Source organism: Eleutherodactylus coqui, chromosome 1 (assembly GCF_035609145.1).
Source record: "Eleutherodactylus coqui strain aEleCoq1 chromosome 1, aEleCoq1.hap1, whole genome shotgun sequence".
In the NCBI taxonomy this organism is placed as follows: domain Eukaryota; kingdom Metazoa; phylum Chordata; class Amphibia; order Anura; family Eleutherodactylidae; genus Eleutherodactylus; species Eleutherodactylus coqui.
The window spans coordinates 489,854,872-489,877,802 of NC_089837.1; the positions used below are offsets into that span (position 1 = coordinate 489,854,872).

Consider the following 22,931-nt stretch of genomic DNA (forward strand, 5'->3'; position numbering starts at 1 on the left):
CCATAGATTTCTTTTTCTTTTTTTTTTACAGCGTTAATCATGCAGCATAAATGACACACAAAATTTTTTTTGTGGGTCGGTACGGTAACAACGATACGAAAATTGTTATTTTTTTTTAGGTTTTTACACTTTTTTGCAATAAAACCCCCTTTTTTTGGAAATCTTTTTTTTTCTCTATAGCTGCATTCAAAGTTCTGTAACTTTTTTATTTTTCTATGTACGGAGCTCTATAAGAGCTTTTATTTTTGCGAGACGAGCTGTAGTTTTTATTGGTACCATTTTGGGGAATGTACGGCTTTTTTGATCACTTTTATTGCATTTTTTGTGAGGCAAAATGCTAAAAATTAGCATTTTGCCTGTGTTTTTTAGCGGGTTTTTTTTTACGCTTTTTGTCGTACAAAATAAAAAGCGTGTTCAACTTTTTGTACACGTTGTTACGGACTCGTCAATACCCAATATGTGGGGTTTTAATTTTTTTTTCCCTTTTTTTATGCTAATATTAGAAAAAGCATAAGAAAAGGGTTTTTTTTACATTTTCTTTTTTTTACACTATTTGAGTCCCTCTGAGGGACTTGCAGTACTATGCCTGTGATCGCTGTCATAAGGCATGGCAGAGCTACTGCTCTGCCATGCCTTATCGCTTGTACAGCGATTATAGTCATAGGCAATACAGGACGCCAGTGTCTGGTGTCCTGTTGCTATGGTGACAGGCCGGGCTCTCGCGATGACTTCGCGAGAGCCGGCCAGAGACACAGAGGGAGCGCGATCCCTCTGTGAACTCTTTCCCTGCCGCGATCTACTTTGATCGTGGCAGGGAAGGGGTTAACAGCAGGGGGCGCATCTCCGATGCCCCCCCGCTGTTGCAGCGGGACAGCCGGCTCCCGCTGCAGGATAGCGCGGGATCTTATGTGATCTCGCGCTATCCCCAGGACATACCGGTACGTCCTGTTGCGGGAAGTACCAGGTCCCAGGACGTACCGGTACGTCCTGGAGCGGGAAGGGGTTAAAATGGTGATGTAACAAAACCAGACAGACACCGTATGCAGCGTATATATGTATACTGTTTCCCTCTGGCGGGATGACGGCGATCATGTAACGGACACAGCAGAGCCAGGAAACAATTATGCGCAAGCCTGCTGTAACGCTTAGCTGGGTAATAATGAGTGACTACTACCCCCAGCAGACACGCAGTAAACTGAAGACGGTCATAGGCAGCCCAAATATTGTATTTTTTTCCAATTTTTGGGAAAAAGCCCACTGCCTATATAGCCTGTATATGGATTTCCCTGTTGGAGGATGACTGTGGTTATTGAGAGCACAGTGCAGCCAGAAAAAATTATGCGCAAGGCTGGGTATTAATGAGCGACTACTACCCCCAGCAGACACGCAGTAAACTGTAGACGGTCACAGGCTTAGCTGGGTAACAATGAGCGACTGCTACCCCCAGCAGACACGCAGTAAACTGAACACGGTCACAGGCAGCCCAAAGATTTTTTTTTCCAATTTTTTTGAAAAAGCCCACTGCCTATATAGCCAGTATATCTCTTTCCCTGTACCACTGTCCCTGCCTCACCAGTACTGCCCCTATACTCTGTAAAATGACTGCAGACTGAGGACGCTATGTTTAGAAAAAAAGACTTTTATCCCACCTTAGACGGCTTCTAGCTCTTGACAGAGTTGAAACCGGTCCTTGTTTTTCTGTGAATATGCACAATTTTTAAACAATAAAGCAGCAAGTTTCTCACATCAGTGCCTCCCCTTCTATGGAACTTACTTGAGGACGCTATGGTCTGCACGGCCGATATACAAAAAAAAAAAATAAGCAAAACTGCTAAAAGCAGCCTCAACAGTACTGCACACGGTCAGATGTGGCCCTAAGAAGGACCGTTGGGGTTCTTGAAGATGAAGATAACAGCCTAACACTCTCCCTATAGCAGCTACAGCAGGACGGCACTTTCCCTAATGTCTCTCAGCGTGCATCTGTCGCGAGCCGCGGGTGGCCCCAGTTTATATACTCAGGTGTCACCTGATCTCCCCAGCCACTCACTGCAGGGGGGTGGGATAGGGCTGGAACTTCACAGGAGGAAGTTGTAATGCCTTCCCTGTGTTTCTATTGGCCAGAAAACGGCGCAAAATTTTCTGGGAAGCAAATGGAAGTGACTCGAACACCGCGTGGTGCTCGTCTCGAGTAACGAGCATCTCGAGTACCCTAATACTCGAACGAGCATCAAGCTCGGACGAGTACGTTCACTCATTTCTAGTAGTTACAATGTACCCCAGTGCGATACTGCAAAGGTAATTAAGCATGCACAGGGGAACACCCTCTGAGTGGGATACATGGGTGCATGGAGAAGCATGTTACCCACCTCTTTGCTTCACCCCTTAACCCTGCAAATTAAAAGAAAAAGGCAAAATCAGGGTGCTTTAAATAGTTGGAGCTTTGCCCGCTTATAGCCTAGATGACATTCTGGAAGGCAAATCGACTACCTAGATTTAACTAACCAGATTGGTTGTGGAGGTAGCTCAGTATTAGATCATAGATCATATTTGCCTGTCCGGTTATGGCGTCCTTCAGTACAAGTCAATAGTAGGTAGAGAATCTGTAAGTGTAGGAAAAGGCTGCTAACAATGTTGCATGAAAGCCTACCATTATCAACAAATGCCATGCTACCCCTAGTAGAATAGTAGGACCTATGATCGGTAACAGTTGTTGGGACTGATAACTTTCCAGTTAGTTTTATCTTCTACTGGGGTTTTCCATTAAAACCTCGATAGCTCCTCTCTACTTTGGCATCATCGCTTTATGATTCTTTTGGGAGGGTAGAATGATTACTATCAGTCTAATCATCCTGAAATTTTGGAATAGTATTGTGCAATTTAATCTCCATAGATTAAAGGATTACAATTGAGTTTTGCTATACTGTAGCAGTATACATAGATGGAAGAAGGAAGTGAGTAAACTCATGGGTTGTTGACGACACAATTTGTCTAGCCAAGCATTCTCCATATCCTCCTTGTTATTAAACACAGATCACGCAGTCACCGCTTTACTGTATATTCTATAATCTGCAAATAAATATTGATAAGGTAAAGCAAACAGGGCAGCTATGATTAACGGTATTACATGTCAGCACTAATTCTCCATTAAATAATGATCATCCAGTTGGTAATGGATTATCTTCTCGGAAAATATGGGCCAGAACTCGTTATGTTCGTACTGAACACCTACCATTGCCAAGGTCATGAGTTCTACCTGAGTCACATTTCTTCCAAAACATGAGGCTATATGAGTTCTCAACAATTTCTAAGCGTGTTCAAACATCAAGGTTGCTGGAAATGAGGAAGTTACTGTTTCCGACAGCCCCTCTGTAATATACAGAGTAGGAATGAAGTTCAGATTCAGCTTGAAATGACGAATCAGCAGTTGACTGATTTTGGAGGAGAAGTTGCCGTTTGCTATACATGTTCCCTACAGATGCTTGAGTCCTCCAAAAGCACTATTTGTTAGCAGCTCTATGCTTTGGCTCATATGATTTATTCTATAATGCCCCTCTATGACATCCATAGGGAATATGGATACGGATGGTCTTAGTGAGACAAACCTTTTGCGTGATAAAATATTGGATGCCTGCAGCCACTATTAGAGGAAGTTTAGGAGCTTACTACATACATTGTATACATTAAATTTAAGAGTTGCCAGTTGTAATCTATTGATGGCCTATCCTAGGAATAGGCCATTAGTAGAAGATCAGTAGGAGTTTGCTGCCCAGGAAGCTCACTGATCAGCTGTTTACCAGGCTGGTGCGCTACTGCACTGAGCTGATTTCTGCAGGAGGCAGACAGCTCCATTCTCACTGCAGTGGCTCGGTTTGGTATGACAAGCCATTCACTTCAATGGGAGCTTTGCCTGCAATACTATGCCTGACCACTGCAGTGAGAACAGAGCTGTCTGCTTCCTGAAAAAAAATCAGCCCCATGCATGAGCACACTAGCCTGGCAAACAGCTAATCAGCGGGGATCCTATGCAGCAGACCCCCACCAATCTTCTATTGATGATCTATTTTAAGGTCAGGCCATCAATAGTTTACAACTGGATAACCCCTTTAAAAGGGTTGTATCATGATACAAACCCTTTAATAATATGTAGTAAATTCCTAATTTCAGTTTAGGAGTGGCTGCAGGGAGACAGAATTGTACGATAGATAAGATGCTATCTTATGTTACCTTATTAAGCTCAGGGGTGTTTATACACATCGAACCATGAAGAATTAATAGATTTTCATAATGGTTATTTTAGTGCTCTGTCCAGCTGTCTGATGAAGAGGTCTGTGTGCCTTGAAAAGTGTTACCTACTGGTTCTAAATACAGTGTTTCCATATCATTGGCTTCATTCCTTCTCATATGATCACCTGCCAACAGGTCGCTCCAGAGCTGCTGTTCTTTTTGCAAGCCTTTCTACTAGTACTTCAGTCTCACATGATTCTTGGTCATTCAGAATACTTGACCTTTTTCAAAATGATGGCATAGCAAAGCCTTACTGTTGGTCCACACGTTTTCCTCTGTATTGGTGCCATGCCTAGTCTTTTTCCCTCAGAGACATAATATGGCACTAATCAAAGTCTGTGGACCCCTACAGTACTGCAATTTCATATGGAGGAATATGAAGATTCTGTGTGAATTCGATAAAGAGTATAGCATGCTTCCTTGGTTGCCATTGGTTCAATGCTTCTAGGGAAGAAGACCACTGTATTATGGTACATAGAGAACCACCATATGGCAGAACCTAGGAGTTAGTAGTATGGAGATGTAAGGACTCTGCATGCCTCCGCATGAATGTAATGGGTTGCCAATAAGACTGCCAATGGGTTGCACAATGGTCGGATGTAGAGTCTGTTTGCAAATGCATACACAGCTGGCAATGAACTTTTACGGCTCTAATCTCAGCTTGTGAACTGAGGTTAAATGTCTGGATGTGATATGTAGCGGAAATACTGTAATAAAACGTGGACTTTATCACATCCGATAAGTGACAGAGCTTCTCTGGAAAGATTTATGGATTTGTGCATAACCATGCTCAGCAAATAATATGCAAGATAATTCACCCATTTATAATGTGTACAGAGCAAAGCATGGTATCTGTAATGACCGCCAAGCCTACTTCCTATGTGAATCATCTGTCACAAAGGGACTTTCTGATTTACTACAGTCACGTACAGCATGTAGTTGCAGAATTTTGAATAAATAAGGGGGGGCCCGGTTCTGGACCCTCATCTATTAACCCTTTGCAATCCAATTTTGGAATCAGGGTTTCCTAGGGGGTTTTCTTTTTCTGCCATGAAACAATGGTGCCATCTGCTGGCTAGAGTCAGTACTGCTGTATGGGACATGCTGGAGAGGCCCCCAAGAACAGAGCAGCTAGTAATATACAGTAAGAATACCCTGCTGGGCGTCTTCCGACATCAAAGCTGTACAGCCTTCAATCTGAATGTCTTCAGACGTCAGACAGTGGATTGGAACGGGTTAACCAAATCAGATAGAAACTATGAAGAACATTTCTCACTCTGGAGGGTCCAACATGTCTATGAATTATGCAGACAGCACATGGATTTGAAAGGACACTGTGTAATGCTTTCTTTCCCTTGTAGTGGCGCTACAGGGATATTGAACACAATTTGCGACTCTTCCCCTAGATTACAGCTGATTAGTTGGGGTCCCAGTACCAGGGCAACCTATGATAAGCTTATTTCTGGGGAACCCCTCTAACAAAAATACACTCTGGAAAGCAGATGAGCCAGATAACCTACAGATGTAGCAAACGTTAAGTTGAGATTTAACACATTATGATAATTACAATGTAGTATAATACTGCAAACAGAGTTATTATAATGCTTTAGTCATGTTAACGATGGCTACGTCTGTAAATGTCGGCCCATGTTGCGGTGTTCTTACAGTTACGTCCAGTGGATGACATTGGCATAGTAGTTGTGCCATCAGCTGTAATAAACAACTGACATTAAACTGCAATAGCTGGGATCAAAGATAATCCAGATCCCACATATATAACCCCTAAGGTGTTGTGGTAAATAGTGACCTCGGCATCTACGCAGTTAGACGGTAGAAGGGTGTGCTCTCTGCCAACCCATTGGCCCCTCGCAGGCAATCATGCTTAGGTACATGAGCGCTTTGTAAGTGATCAGCAGATTGCACTGTGAAGTCCAAGAGGGCAAAAAAATAATTAAAGCTAATGATTTAAAAAGTTTAATAAAGAGGAACCAAAAAAACATATTTCCCAGATCAGTGGTTTAATGTTACCAAAGTGCTTAAATACACATATATGGTATCACCACAATCATAATGAACATATCATAAATCTAGTATGTTATTTTTCACATAATGAACATAGAAAACCCCAAGAAAATGGCACAGCAGTTGGTTTTTTCTTTTCATTTTTTGTGATTCCATTAAAAAATATGACTCATTTCACAAAAAAACTATCTCACATAAACTACATTGACAGAAAATTATAGGGGCTCTTGGAAAGCAGCAATATAAACTTTTTTTCATTAAATGTGCTATTATTGTGCAAAATTAGCAAAACACCTAAAAACTATACATATAGAGGTAGAATGTTATACCGCTCTGCGAAAGTTAAATTGCAAAAAATGCTGGCAGAAATGCTGTTTTTTCGCCATTCATGCCTGTCTGAACTATGTTCTTTGATTTACCATGATTCTGTACCAGTCTATTAACCGTGATATTTAGGGAAGGACAAACCAGATGTTACTACTATTCCTCCCATAGCAGCCCTCTTTTCTAGGAGTATGGTTAGGGTCAAGATACCTTACTAGGTCTTAGAGCCAAGGTTAGTGGGGGGCCAACTGAGCAGTTACCCAGGGCCCCCATTCCTAAAAGGCCAATAGCAATATTGCCTGTAGCACAGCTAAATCACCCTCCCTGCTCAGATAATGTCTACTAACTGATCAAGCAGAGCACTGAACAGGGAAACGTTAGTAATTATACTAATTACTAGGGGTAATTAGCAATTTACAAGCTTCCTTGTAGGGATCATGGAAGATTGTGCGTAAGAGGGGCATAGGGAGCAGTCTGTGTGGAGAGGGAGAGCAGTCTGAGAGGAGGACAGAAGGAGCAGTCTGTGTGGGAGGGGTGGACCATGGGGAGTAGTCTGCGTAACAGAGGGAGGATGACTGTCCGTTCCAGTCTCAGCCTTCCTGCTACAGGGACAACAGTGGAGCCTGGAGGGGTAGTTAACTCTGCAGATAGGCATTGCTTACCTATCAATGCAGGATCTATCCTATTATGATATAACATCTACATAATAAACTCTATGTATAAAGGAACCTCTTCTAATACTCACTAGTAATTATAACTCACTAGTGATTATAACGATCTTCAGGTACATGTATATCTATACTCAACTAGCATGTATCAATCCTGTATAGCTAATTCTACACATATATAGTTTCTGGGTAAACATTCCAGCATTTACAACATTACTTCATCTAATTAGCAGCATTACTTGCGTTTCCCTGAACAAACACTTAAATTATTACATTTTCCTATCAGTAGCTATAGTGGCTTAGATAGTCATACCAACGACTATCATATCTGTGTGTTCACTCAAGAATGCTTGTCATTGACTGAATGGAGGTGGAGTGCGCCAGAGATCTCTTCCAGCTGTCCGCCTCCACTCATATTGAACAGGCAGTTGTTTAAAGATGAACGGCTGCCTGTTTACACTGAAACAAACCGACTAGTGACTGCTGAGCAATGCCTCACTCAATTCATTACCGGGCTCCACATTTACATGATAGTTGGCCAATGTAAAGCCACCCTAATACTCTATACATTCTAACTAACTAGACCCCATTAAACATAATTTACCCACCTTGTAGTTACATTTTCTGACCCCTTTACAGTCATTTGATTGGTAAACCTTGTATTATTGAAGTGTATGCACTGACTGGCGGTCTAGCACCTCTCTACAGTACAGTGTGGCACTACATGTTCTGTACTTCCCTCTGTCGGTACCAAGATGAGCAGCTCCTTTGGACACCTGGTGAGGACGGCTCCATGTTACATCTATGGTACTTGTATATTCTGTACAGGACCCTGTTGAAGCTCCTGTCCTCACATAGAAAGTGATTTACAGCTTCCAGCAGCTCCTTCTGGCTGTTACATGTAAGGACTTGTTTTACCTCTATTAGTTATCTGCCTCATTTTCTTTTATCTTCATTTTCTATTACCTTTGGATGACATTATGGGGGCTTCAGAATCAATCACCAGTTATCTATAGAGTTATGGTTTCAAAATACAGTATATTTAAAGGGGTTTTCCAGGGAAAATACTATTGATGACGAATCCTCAGGATAGGTCATCAATAGTAGCTCGTCTGGGGTCCGCCGCTCAGCTGATTGTGTGCCCTCTGACAGCGCCTGTATACACAGGGGTTGGAGCAAAAGCTGATGCACCCACCCCTGTGTAGTGGCCGGTGCTTGTAACTGCAGGCATGACTCCTATCAATTGCAATGAGACTTCAGCCTACAGTTACCAGTATCGGCCACTACACAGGGGCTGGAGTATCTGCTTCCGCTCCAATCCCAGTGTATACAGGTGCTGTCAGTGGGCTAATCGGTCATGGTCCCTGAGGATAGGTCATCAATAGTATTTTTTCTGGGAAACTCCTTTAACTTAGAATGGTCATCCTGGAACTACTTAATATTGTATGTTGAGGGACTAGTTGTTTGTCTATTATGAAACTTAGATTACAAAATTAAACATTTCCACTCAGTTTTGGGACAATATTTTTGGCTCTGTGACGGTTAGAAACCATCTGCTCTTCAGTAATAGGGCCAAAATACTGTTGCCGAAAAAATGGGAAAGTTGTAATTTTGCAACCTACGTTCCGTAAGGTGTTTAAGGTGTTGCCTTAGGCGTTATCAATCAGAAGGAACATGAGTTTCTATACATTATCCTTCCAATCTTCCATTTTTCCTGCAATGCATGGGTGGTGTTATAAATGGCGCGGCAGTAAGCAGGCAAAGGGAATGCGGTGCAGCAAAGCAAAAACCTTTATTTCTGTATCATCATACATGCTTCCGCTCCATAAGCGGGCACTCTGGTTGTACTGTTGCAAACATAGTTCCGAAAAACTAGAACAGACCTAGCACCTGCCTGTCTCTTAACACATGGGCTTATCACCCTCAAGTATATAGTCTTATGGGTCCCAGACTATGGCGGTAACCTTTCGGCAATGTCCCCTGGTACTTGTGACTTCTCTTTCCCCCAGTCATGTACTCTATTGACTGCACCTCTGGCGGCGCTCTGTCCTCGGATCTGGATCAATGCCGAATCTCTGAAGCTCTGTCCGCCAGCAGCAATACACAGTGCGCCACTGTGAGCGGTAGTCACATTTGCTGATTGTGCCTTAGACAAAACTACTCTAGATCATATAATCAGCTGTTCTTTTCAAGTGAGGGACACCAAAATAAAGTTTGCACAGGTTACTATTTAAAGGGGTTGTTCAGTTGTGGACAGTTTTAGCTACCATTTGAACTCTGCTGCAGCCAATCAGAGGCCATTGTGGCCATGTACCATCCTCCTGGTATCATGGCATGGCTCCCAGCATCTGAGCTGTGATGCCAGGAGAACAGTACTTGGCTACTGCAGCTTCTGATTGGCTGCAGCAGTCGGCTGTTCTTAAACCAGGGCTAAGAGGACCGCAGGAGTTGCAGCGTTGTAGAATCAGGGGAACGACTGGGTGAATGCAGCTGTTTGCAGCCACTCTAAAAAATTCATCCACACCCGGACAACGTCTTCAACCCAAAGCCAGTACTGATTGCGAAGACATAATGAGGGAGATTCATTAAGACTGGCTCTTGATACACTAGTCATACACGATGCAGCTAATACATGAACGGGCGTCTTCATAAATCAGGCACATCCCGGCACCTCTGTGCGCCCACACAGAAATGTACAAGCTGGCGTAGTTTTCGGGGTATTATTATACATAAATGCGTTGGTCTGGGTTGGCCACCCCAAAGGTTACGCACATGTTTTGGGAAAATGATATAGCTGTAAAAAAAGTTGCAAAAGTTTGTGCTAAAGTTTGCAACTTTTGTTTATGCCAAAAAAACTTTGATAAATCTGCCCCATTGTTTACAATAATCTCTCAATGGAAATGCAATATCACCCCTAAGTATACAAGGGTGCTTGATACTGCATGTGACATCATGCACCAGCAATTTCTCAATCGCAAATATCCAATACTGTTGGAATTTTTTGTGATCATTGCAAATCATTTTTTTCATCCATAGTTAACTAAATTGAAATGTACACATTGCTAAAAAAAAATCACAAACGGTATGTTGCTGTGTAATATATCTATTTCCATCTGCGGCTAAGTATTTATTTTCTGGCTCTTTTTAAATCTCTTGTTCAGCTGAATAAAAAGTAAATTGTGCAGTACTGCCACCTAGTGCAAAGTTTCAGAATGGCTAAAACATTTTTTTGTATAGAGGACTAGTCAGCCCTAACATGTCTATTGTAGAAAATAGTTGGATACACTGTACAATACTGGAAAATATTTTCCTAGAACTCAGCATTGTATAGATCCTCTGTTATTCTTCTTGGGACTATGTGAATAAATTCACAATTCTGTGTTGCCATTCCCCTTCTCCATTGGTTGTGTCCCTGACATAGTTCAGGCAGTACTAACAAATTCTGATTGCTCACTAATGTACCGTATTCACACCTATTCACATAATCATTGGGGCTCAGCTTCTAACTCCCCTGGGGGTTGGCTGATATGACCTGGGGTAGTTACCAGCACTTGTACATTTAATAGGGCATATAGATAAGTATTGCCCTGAGCAGGCAACTTCTTTTACCCCGTTAGTGACCGCCCATACACCTTTTTATGGCAGCCACTAACAAGCTTTCTTACGAAGCAAGTGACTTTTTATGGTACTGCATCAAAAGCCCATCATGGGTATCCTGTGCTGAGGGGCAAAAGAGCTTGGCTGCCCGATGAGTTAGCTCCGATCTCAGCCATATAACCCTTTGGATGCCACTTCCAATGTGACTACAGCATCTAAATGCCAGACAGAGGGGGATCTCACCCTGTCATTCATCAGCACTCGCTATGTCTCCTGGAGTCCTAACTATAATGGCCTCCAGGTCAGCAATCTATGGTGGTTTATTAAGTCCTGAAGTAATGCCATGTATTCTATAATCGATCCAAGTGAAGGAAATCCAAGTCCCCTCATAGGCCGTGAATATAAAAAGTCTAATACAGTTTAACAAAAATGTTAAAAATAAGGATGAGGGAGTATACTCGCTAAGGCACTACTCGTCCGAGTAATGTGCCTTAGCCGAGTATCTCCCTGCTCGTCCTTAAAGATTCGGGGGCCGCCGCGGGGCGGGGAGCTGCGGGGGAGAGCGGGAAGTAACGGAGGGGAGATCTCTCTCTCTCTCCCACCCGCTCTGCCCCGCTCCCCGCCGCGACTCACCTGTCAGCCGCATCGGTCCCTGAGTCTTTAGAGACGAGCAGGGAGATACTCGGCTAAGGCACATTACTCGGACGAGTAGTGCCTTAGTGAGTATACTTGCTCATCCTTAGTTAAAAACCATTACATACAAATTTAAAACTCCACATAACTCAATTTAAAACCCCTCCACCCCCTCCCTATGTGAGAGGTAAGGGGACAAAGAACAGTACAAACATCTCAGAGTCCCAATGGGTTGCTATTAGAGATGAGCGAGCGTACTTGCTAAGGCACATTACTCGAGCGAGTAGTGCCTTATTTAAGTACCTGCCCGCTCGTCTCTAAAGATTCGGGTGCCAGTGGGGGGCGGGGAGTGGCAGGGGAGAGCGGAGAGATCTCACTCTCCCCCCCCTCCCCCCTGCCGCAACTCACCTGTCACCCGCGCCGGCAGCTGAATCTTTACAGACAAGCGGGCAGCTACTCGAATAAGGCACTACTCACTCGAGTAGTTTGCCTTATCGAGTATGCTCGCTCATCTCTAGTTGCTATGGCACCTGAAAGATTGAAAATGGCCTCTGGGTCCGTCATCCACAGTGGCTTATGAGGCTGAACCTCTGGCTGAGCCTCATAGGCAACATAATACTCTGCAATACTGAAGTATTGTGCAGTATACGAACAATCAAACGTGATGACATTCCAGTCCCATGGTGGGACAAAAATAAAAAGTTTAAAAAAATTTTTTTAAAAATATCTAAAAAAAAAAAAAAATGCCCAAACCCTCACCTTTCCCCCTTTACTATGAATACCCCCCCTCCCAAATTTGATACTGCTGCGTTCGTAATAACTTACATAAAAAAAGTTTCTTTATTATTAAACCTGCACAGTGCAAGCCGTAAAAAAAGATACGAAAAACATAGCAAAAATAGCTAATTTTGCAAATCTTGCATTACAAAACAGCAGAATAGATAGTGATCAAAAAGTCATATGGATCAGCAAATGGTGCCATTACAAAACAGCGCAACTCATCCTGCAACAATAAAAAAAAAAGCAGCACCGTTGACTGTTGTTTGGGGTCTTTGAATCCGGCGATAAAAAAAACAACATAATTTAAAAGAAAAAAAGTGGGAAAAAGTAGCAAACTGATAAAAAGAAACTACACACATTTTGCATCGATGTAAGCGTAAACTGAACGCACAATTCATGTAACATATTCATTATACCGCACGGTGAACGCTGTTTAATCTTAGTATCGGCAGAATTGTGCAGAGCCGCAGAATAAAGTGATTATATTGTTTATTCTGCATACTGAGCGCCATAAAAATGAAATGAAAAAACAATGTCAGAATTCTTTTTCTCCCAATCCTCCCTAATTAATAAAACTTAGACAATACATTATATGGACCCCAAAACGATGCCAACAAAAAATACTAATTGTCCCACAAAAAACATGTGCTGTGTCAATGGGAAAATTAGAAACGTTTTGGCTTTTTCAATATAATGAAAAAAGTGAAAAAGATAGCTCAGTGATAAGGAGCAAAATGTTTACCCAAACCCCATTGGCCCTCGCACTTCTGTATAAGCTTTTAACACTATACCACTTTCTATAATAAATCTCGCCACATACGGACTAAACTTATACGTTTCTTGTACGACATCAGCACCTTATATCACGTTCCTCACTAAACATTCGTATCCGTGTCACCTGACCACGTCATTTTCCAACACTTATCCGATATATGCATATATCCGACCACGCTGAGTGTGCTTCTTCATACATTAGGGTTTCTTCAGATGAACGTAGTTGCGTGTGTATCAATGGGTTCTGGTCTCTGCGTATGTTTTACATACGCAATACACATAGAATAGAACCCTTTGATGTCAATGAGTTGTTTCAGATGAACAAACTTTTTGCGTGCATTTCGTGCATGCAGAAAAAAATAGGACCTGCTCTATCTTTCTGTGTATTTGCGCAGCAAAGGTCCCATAGAAGTCTATGGGACCTCATTAGGCTAAATAGCCTTTCAAATCAGAAGAGGGGTGCATCGGCGCACATATGACCATGCCCTGCGTGCGCAAAAATGTAGAGTTCTATGTGTAAAGACACAAGCAAATCAACCTCGTTCACTGTGTATACTCTCGTCTGAAGAAGCCCTTAGGCGCGTCTTTCGCCTGCGTGAATCATATTAAGGGCTTATTCACATGACAGTATTTTGTGAACCAAAACTAGGAGTGGGTCCAAAATACGGAAAAATTGTGATCGTTCAATTATACTTTCTCTGAACTCCTCGTTTTGGCTCACAAAATACTGATGACTAATACTGTCATGTGAATAAGCCCTAGAGCTGGCATTTCAAAGGCCGGTCTTAGCAAAGTCCTCCCTATAAGTTCATTGACTGGAAGTTTTTCAAACGGACCTCAATGCATCAGTGCCATCTAGTGGAATAAAACTAATAATGGCCTAAACTAGTGAAACAAGACAAAAGGTATAACAAAAGTAATACTCCCTGTATAGTACGTCCTCTTGGTGTCCTCCCCAATATGGTGCTCTGTCATAAAAATATACATACAGTATAGTACATTATTATAAGTGCCATGCAGTATGGGGCAGTAATACCAGTGCCTTATGTTGACTAAATACATTTTCTAAACTGTTATATAAATAACAGAGCTAAATAGTCCACAACCATGCACTGCAGTACTACACAATACCTAAGTACAGTAGCAGCACCACACAATGAATACGAAAATATCACCATACACTGCTGAAATAATACCAACATACAGTAAACACATAACAGCTCAACACATAAAGTAATCTAATAAAACATATAAAGATATGTAGTAACCCTGCCAGGACTGCGTTAGCCATAAGGCGAATGGTGCATCTGCATTGGGCCCCCTGGAACCTATTTCAACTGTCTCCAAGTCCACAGTACACAGACGCTCTGGTCCCCACGATATCTGCTCACTTCTGGGTTCAATGGTCATGTGCCTATGTGAGCACATGATTGCTGTGGCAAATTACTAGTCTCAGTACTTGTTGAGGTGGGTGATTGACCATTGGGCTTATGGGCATGTGTCTGCTGGCAAAGGAAGTGAACAGAAACCATGGGCAAGCCGCCGGGAGGAGTGCAGTCTGTTGGATTAGATGAGTATTAGTGTTGATTATGCTTGTCTCACAAAAAGTTTGAAAATGAAGGGCGCGAAGCAACAGTCAAGGGGCGCCTTTTAATACCTGTGCGCTGGGTATGAAAAAAGCCTTGAACCCTGCCTAAATAATACTTTTATATCATGATGGACACGTGCCAAGGTTGCCAGGTCATGCAAGAAGACCTTGTTTTCGCCACGTTGACTGATGTGCCCTTTGTAACTGCAGAGATCAGTTTCGCCTAGTACACATGTAGATAATACAGCGGCACCAGTGGCGTAGCTAAAGGCTCATGGGCCGGGGTGCAAGAGTTTATCTTGGAGCCGTCCAACTTCTCTTAACCCCTTAACGCAGAGGTGGAACTTGAAGCTTCTGAGCCCCAATGCAAAACCTGTAACAGGGGCCAAACTATAATGCATAATCATAGTACTGGACTCCCTATATAGAGAAGGGAGGCCTTATGGGCCCCCTGAGGCACCTGGGCCCGGGTGCAACCACATCCCCTATAGTTACGCCAGTGAGCGGCACAGAGGAACACTACTATCACCTAGACATAAGTTCCAATTCATCAGAAATCTTTGCGATGGATTGGATACCCTACATTAGTGCCAACCTTATTCATGCTCTTGGGGTTGAATGGATGACCATGTTGAAGAACCTACTGGTAAACCTAGTAGATGTAGTTATAGAAGCAAGTGAGGAACCAACTCTATAATAATGCCCATGGCCATGGTAAAAACGTAGCGAACATTAATTTAACACATTGTGATATCTTAACTACAATGCTGTATGTTGCGTTATAGTAATGAGTTATCACCATGCACCAGCCAAGTAAACCATGGCTACATCTGTAAATATAGAGGTGATACAGGGACGGCCCCACACTTCTTGGCCAGATAATATATACCATATAAACACACAATAAATCAGCCATAGCATACTGTATATTACAAGTCTAGGAGGGAGTAGCTGCAATGTGCTATAGCAAGTCCACTGGTATAATTACAGCGTTTTACACTTGTAACATCAGCTATTTCAGCCATGTTATCATGCGCTGCTATACACTTATTTGTACCACGCTTTATAATTAAAGTCCATTTTAATATTTAGGTAGAGCCTGAAAATAATAGGAGCTGCAAACAATGAATTTTAGAACTCCTGCATACGTAGGTGCCTATGTGTGACTGACGAGGTAATGCCGCGTATAGCGGGCGCAGCACAGTTTTGGAATTCTAGTTTATGCATCCACTATTAAAAGGAGTTTGCGATGGTTGTGTATGATGGAGGGAGAGATATTTGAGTATGGAGGCAGAATAAGGGAAAATAGGATAGTGAGGACCATTATAACCAGGACCTGCTTACTAAACTAGATTGCAGTGGGCTTCAATTAATGGGGCTGCACTGCAAATTGTGGTCCATAGTTACGTCATGGTGCACATGGTGACATGGAAAATAAGGACATTTCTTATCATCTGTACTGCCAGGACTCATTTCTGAGTTCTATAAGAAAACAAATCCTAAGGATGAATTGATACGTAGCGGTTTTGTTGCTGCAGCTGTCTAATTCATCTGAATGGGGATGGCAGAAATTCATACGCTTGTTGCAAGAACAACCCCGGTTTCACTCAAGCAAATGCACCCATAATATGGATGAGTGTCTAGACCTGACTGCGGGACTACTGATTCAAAATCACAGCACCATACACTCCTATGAGTTCTAGTGAGTAGACCCACCGTTGAGCGAGGTCACTCATCCATATTATGGGTGCATAATTGTGCCCGTAATACAATCATGTGCAATTGGCCTAACTAACTGGTAGGGTTGGACAACATGCCCATTCTAGGCAAGTTCCAAGCCCTTGGGAGAGATTTGAAACTTGTGATATTATCCCTCCACTGACTGCTGGCCCCAAACTGAGTCAATCACAAGGCTGGTGAACCATTCTTAGAGATGGTAAGAAATGATAGGAATCACCATGTTCTTGCAAGAACGAATCATCTTTACTGCAAATAACATAAACCAGAAAGTCTCTGACTTACGAATGTCGCCAAGTTACAGTCAGGTGGCGAGGGTTCAAAAGGGTGCAATGGCTCTTACATTTTTGTATCTCACACAGACACAGATGGAATTACAACTGCGGTGTCTGGGATACTGGTTGGTTACTTTGCACACTGTTCTAGTTTCGGTCATTCTCTGTTTTAGTTGAGCTCCCTATTGCTCTACAGTAGGGATAGGCTGCATCTCAATGGGGAGAGTGCAGCTGTGCTGGGGGAGAAAATGGCTAAAAGGTTGGAGGAGTGTTTAAACTAGGGACTGAGGATGGAGCGGAACCAGGGAGATAGAGGAGAAGATAGTGTAGACCTGGGACTAAGTAATTGAAATAGGGGGCGGAATGGTGGGAGGGGTTAGTACAGTTAGAACTGACAAAACAGTTAGTAGGGATAAACATAATATACAAAATAACCACAACCTTCTAACTTGTATGGTGACTAATGCTAAAAATCTGACCAAAAAAGTAGATGGACTAGAAGTAATAATGTCTGAGAAAAACTACGATATAGTGGGAAAACCGGAAACCTGGTTGGATGTAAGCAGTGACTGGTCAGTGAACTTACAAGGATATAGTCTATTCACAAGGGATCATAAAAAACAGAAAGGGGGAGGGGTTTGTCTTTATGTAAAATACTATTTAAATCCCCACACTACAGGATGATATATGGGAGGGAGATTAACATGTGGAGACTCTATGGAGGGAAAAACAACAATAAAATCAGCATAGGGGTTTACTATAGACACCAAATATAACAGAAGCTACTGAAAATCTATTACTGAGGCAAATAGATGAAGCAGCAAATCACAATGAGGTAATTATCATGGGGTCTTTAACTATCCGGATATAAACTATGAGGCTGAAACCTGCAGCTCTCATAAAAGGTAACAACTTTCTGTCAATTACTAAAGAGATAATTACTTTACCCAATTTGTACAGGACTTGACTAGAGGGACGGCCATTTTGGATTTAATATTCACCAACAGACTTGACAGAATAACAGAGAGGGAAAGTTTGGGGGACACATGGGAAATAGTGACCATACTATAGTACATTTCAACTTATCCTTCAAGAGAGAGTTTTATAGGAGATCTACAAACATACAAAACTTTAGGAAGGCCAAGTTTATTCAGCTTAGTGATACCCTTAACCTAATTGACTGGGATAGTATCTTCAAAAATAAGAGTACAAATCCTAATAACGTACTATAAGAGGGTCACACCATACAGGAATAAAAATGTTAGTAATAGGTTAAAACTAGAGATGAGCAAGCATGCTCGGATACAGCAGTTACTCAAGCGAGCATCGCTCTTTTGAGTAACTGCTTACTGGCCTGAGCGTGCTCGGGGGGTCGGCAGGGGTGAGCGGCGGGTGGTGCGGGGTAGCGGGTGGGAGAGAGATCTCTCTCACCCTCACCCCCACTATCTCCCGCTGCCAGCCACTCACCCCTGACCCTTGCTGCCCTCCTGAGCACGCTCGAACCAGTAAGCAGTTACTCGAGATGAGCGATGCTCACTCGAGTAACTGCTGTATCCAAGCGTGCTCGCTCAACTCTAGTTAAAACCAATATGGCTCTATAAAGATGTAAACAGGGCAATAAACAGCAAAAAGAAAGCGTGTACACTACTAGTAAAAGAAGGCAGCGAAGAAGCACTAAAAACCTATAAGAAAAAATAAATTATGTAGAAAGCAGATAAAAACAGCAAAGATGGAGACAGAGAGACTCATTGCCAAAGAGAGTAAAACTCACCCTAAACTGTTCTTCAACTATATAAATATTAACAAAATTAATACTGAAAGTGTTGGCCCTTTAATAAAGAATGTAGGAGAAATTCTAGATGGGTGATGAGGAGAAAGCAAATCTACTAAATAGCTTTTTCTTCACTGTATTCACAAAGGAAATTAAAATGTCAGATGAGATGCAGAGTGATAAAGTAAACTCTCCACTCAATGTCACTAGTTTAACGCAGGAAGAAGTGCCCTAGTGCCTTAAAAAGATTAAAATAGACAAATCGCTGGGTCCCGATGGCATACACCGCCGGGTTTTAAGGAAAATAAGTAATGTGATACACAGACTCTTGTTTCTTATATTTAAGAACTCTATAGCAATTGGGTCTGTTCCACTGGATTGGCGCATAGCCAATGTGATGACGATATTCAAAATGCGGTCAGAAATTGAACCTGAAAATTACAGGCCTAACATGAAGTCTTACTTCTGTTGTGGGTAAAAGGTTTGAAGGGTTTCTAAGAGATGCTAGTCTGGAGCACCTGAAGGAAAATATCTGTATAACTCCATATCAGCATGGGTTTATGAGAGATCGCTCCTGTCAAACCAACCTAGACTGGACCGGGGAGAGTCACTGGATCTTGTGTATCTGGACTTTTCCAAAGTATTTGATACTGTGCCGCATAAAAGACTGGCATATAAAATAAGAATGCTTGGTCTGGGGGAGAATGTGTGTAAGTGGAAAGTAACTGGTCAGTGACAGGAAGCAGAGGGTGGTTATAAATAGTACATACTCTGATTGGGTCACCATTACTAGAGGGGTACCACAGGGGGCAGTATTGGGCTCTATTCTTTTTCATATATTTATTAATGACCTGGTAGAAGGATTGCGCGGTAAAATATGAATATTTGCAGATGATACAAAACTATGTAAAGAAATTAACACAAGAGAGGATACAAGGCAGTTGCCAGAGGATATGGATAAGTTGGGGACAGAAAAGAGGCGAATGAGGTTTAACACTGATAAAAGTAAGGTTCTGCACATGGGCAGAGGAAATACATTTTACGAGTGTCAGGCAGCTGCTGCCAAGGCAAATAGGATCATGGGGTGCAAGTCACTAGTCAAACCACACATGGAATATTGTGTACAGTTTTAGGTACCCGTACTCAAGAAGGACATATCAGAACTTGAGCGGGTACAAAGACGGGCTACTAAAGCAATAAACAGAATGGCTGGACTACAATACCCAGAGAGGTTATCAAAATTGGGATTATTTAGTTTAGAAAAAAAAACGGCTGAGGGGCAACCTAATTATATATATATATTGTGGCAGGTTGGGGTTACTTGCCCAGGATCTCCTGCTTACTTTCCCCTGCCTAGGAGTGGCAGCACCGCAATGATGTCCAGAAACACAAGGTAAGGTCCAAGTGTCGGTTCCTCCAGTGTTTATTTAAGCATAGCAGGGTTTTCAGCATACACATACAGTCTAGCATATCATATACAACTTCACACTGTTGTCTGTCACAGTGCACACAGCAACGCAAATCGCTTCCTTCCAGGAAGGTGAATTCACCTCAACTGTGTAGCCGCAACCTTGCAGGTGCAGGTTAACTAAACCAAACACAGTGACTGTGCTCAGAGGCCCCCTACAGGCCACTCTTGGTACTGCACTGTCACTATATATATATATATATATAAAATCAGAGATCTCTCCTATCATCTATTTGTACCCAGGACTGTGATTGTAATAAGGGGGTGCCCTCTATGTCTAGAGAAAAGGTTTCTACACTGACATAGAAGGAAGTTCTTCACTGTAAGAGCAGTGAGACTATGGAACTCTCTGCCTGAGGACGTGGTGATAGCAAATTTGATAAAAGAGTACAATAGGGGCCCGGACATCTTTCTTGAGCGATACAATATTATATGTTATAATCATTAATAACTTCGGAAGGGTCGGTGATCCGGGGATTATTCCAATTGCCAGATTGGAGTCAGAAAGGAATTTTTCCCCTAAATGCCTTCTTCTGGATCAACATTGGGGGTGTGGATGGACATATGTCTTTTTTTAGCCTTATATACTATGTTACTATGCTAGCTCCCTCTTTCAGTCTTCCAGTGACTGACAGCATCACAACCCACTGGTGCTTCGCCTTCCAGGCCACATTATACCACTGGACCTCTATCTAATATATCAGATGCCAGCTCCAATACTCACCCCTTACCAGGGCATGCCCTATTTGAGTCATCAACCCGGTCATTGTCCCATGCCACCAGCAGTCACCTGCATTACTGTAAAATTCTGATACATTCTCTCCATCATAACATAAGAAAAGTAAATGAACATTAACGAATGCACAATGAAACAATTTCTGTCCCCCATATAAACTAATGCTCCAAGTCACCACCTGTTGTCGGACGCCATGTCCATCACTATCCCATGCTTCAACACCATCTGCATGCATATTACCAAGTTAAATGACAAGTTTTGTTAGCAGTTTATATATGGTCATTCCTCACCTGAACTTCAGTGTACTGCTTGTACTCAATGTCAGACTGGGGTGTCCAGGGCCCACCAGTTTAATTCATTCTGATGGTCCACTATACAACTACATGCAAATATTACCTGATACCCATTCACAAATTCCTCACCATTGTGTTCTCTATATACTTCCATAGAAAGGTGGCGGCATTTGTGTGTGGCCCTGGTTTCATTGAAGTATATGGAGAATGCAGCAAGCAGGAATTGGTAGACTCCCATTCACTCAATATGGGAAGATCATGTGTGCAACTAATCTGGGGGGTTTGAGTAGCTGTGGGCCCACCCTGGCTCACGGCCCAACAGGGGATTCACCATTTCCCCTGATGTACTGTTATCCCAACTTCTGCTCAACTTCTTGGTTAATGATTCCAGTTTGTCACTTTAGTTCGACTGTCGATTAGTCTTTGGCTACATCTTTGGTTTACCATTGGTTACCATTGCTATGTTCCAAAGAGCCTGGATGCCTAACCTTTCACTATGGTCCATAGATCAGATACGACCCTGTAGCAAAATGCAAACCTCATTTGGGGGTTGCAGAAGAAAAACATGGGTTCCAGCAATTAAGTTTACAATCGCAAGATCTGTATGAACATTGGAGCAAGGTGCGATGTCAAAAATTGGCCTTCATGAAAAGGGCACAGAGGACCATGACCTTCTGTCCTGGGGGTCCAGGGCTTATGCCCTGACATGATAAAGGGCCCATCTACAACTGAGCCCATGAGGTCCAGTAGAGTTTATGATGCAATTAAGGGACATACACATTTCTGTATAGCTGCTCTATGGGTTCCCAGTCACATCTACTATGGTGGACTCAAGGTTGTCCAGTCTGACCTTGCTGCTGCTGTAATTGTTGCACTATAGCATTGGAGGACCTATATTGTCCCATATGTTTACCTCTTATGGGGCCTAGTTATAACAGGTTGTCTTTAATGTTCATTGAGACTGGAATTGCGCTTAAGAACATGTTATCATTTTACCTGCTGCAATTACTGTTTTTGTATTTCCCTCACAATCACAGTCCAATAATTACACCGTGTTATCAGACATGAATCATCTTGGCTGCATCTTCATAAACATGTCTGCACTATAAAAGATGCCGTTAGTTTTTTTTCACTTCTACATCTAAGAGTCCAGTGGAGTTTTTGGGGTATATTTTTTCCCGGAGCAGATATGGAGGGCTCTGCGCATTTCTGGATGTTGTGTTGTTGGATTATTTTATGGAAATGTTCATCAGCCGCTCCGACTCTATATGCTTTACATAGGACAAGGAACTGGAGGGAAGTGCACACGGCAAAGGTCTGTTGTGTAGATTTATGCTGTATATCTAAGTAGGTACATACGTAGCAATCATTAACATGACAGCATCTTGATAACTTGATTTACACCATTGTAGTACATTGTAGTCCAGTTATCATAGCTACAGCACATCTGTATTTAGGACTTTGCAAATAAAATGCTTCTAGTGAAGTTTTTGCATAAATATCGACATATATATATATATATATATATATATATATATATATATATATATATGTCTTGGAACTACTTGGATTTTTACATTGATTACTAATACAATGTGATCTGGTTGCTATCCAAGTGCCAATTACAGACAAATCATCTAACTAAGCTAATAACACACAACAGTTGTGCCATTCATGTCTTTTATTGAGCACATTGAATAAACATGTGCAGAGAGAAAGTGAAGCCTTGAATTTAATAACCCCTAATCCCTCTTTTTTTATAGCAATGATGTCCACCAGATGTTTCCTATAGCTGTAAAGCTGCATATAGGATTTACAAAATGTTGGGGAAGGATTATGAACCATTCCTCCCTTCAAAGGTGTTCCCATTCAGCAATATTTCTGGGATGCCTTGTACCCCACCCTAATAGGGTTATGTAAAATAATAAACAGAAGAGAGGCCAGTATACGGTTGCAAATGGATCTGGATAAGTTAGGGGCA

General features: G+C 42.2%; 1 protein-coding gene across 1 annotated transcript in view; it reads left to right on the forward strand.

Annotated features, from left to right (window-relative positions):
• Positions 1-18,541: 18,541 nt before the first annotated feature.
• Positions 18,542-22,931, forward strand: part of MMP20 (matrix metallopeptidase 20) — a 40,981-nt gene continuing 36,591 nt past the window's right edge. Inside the window, exons 1-4 of the mRNA XM_066589011.1 lie at positions 18,542-18,637; positions 18,800-18,923; positions 19,345-19,458; positions 22,204-22,265. Of these exons, the coding sequence (XP_066445108.1) occupies positions 18,542-18,637; positions 18,800-18,923; positions 19,345-19,458; positions 22,204-22,265 (396 nt within the window). The remainder of the gene's footprint in view (positions 18,638-18,799; positions 18,924-19,344; positions 19,459-22,203; positions 22,266-22,931) is intronic.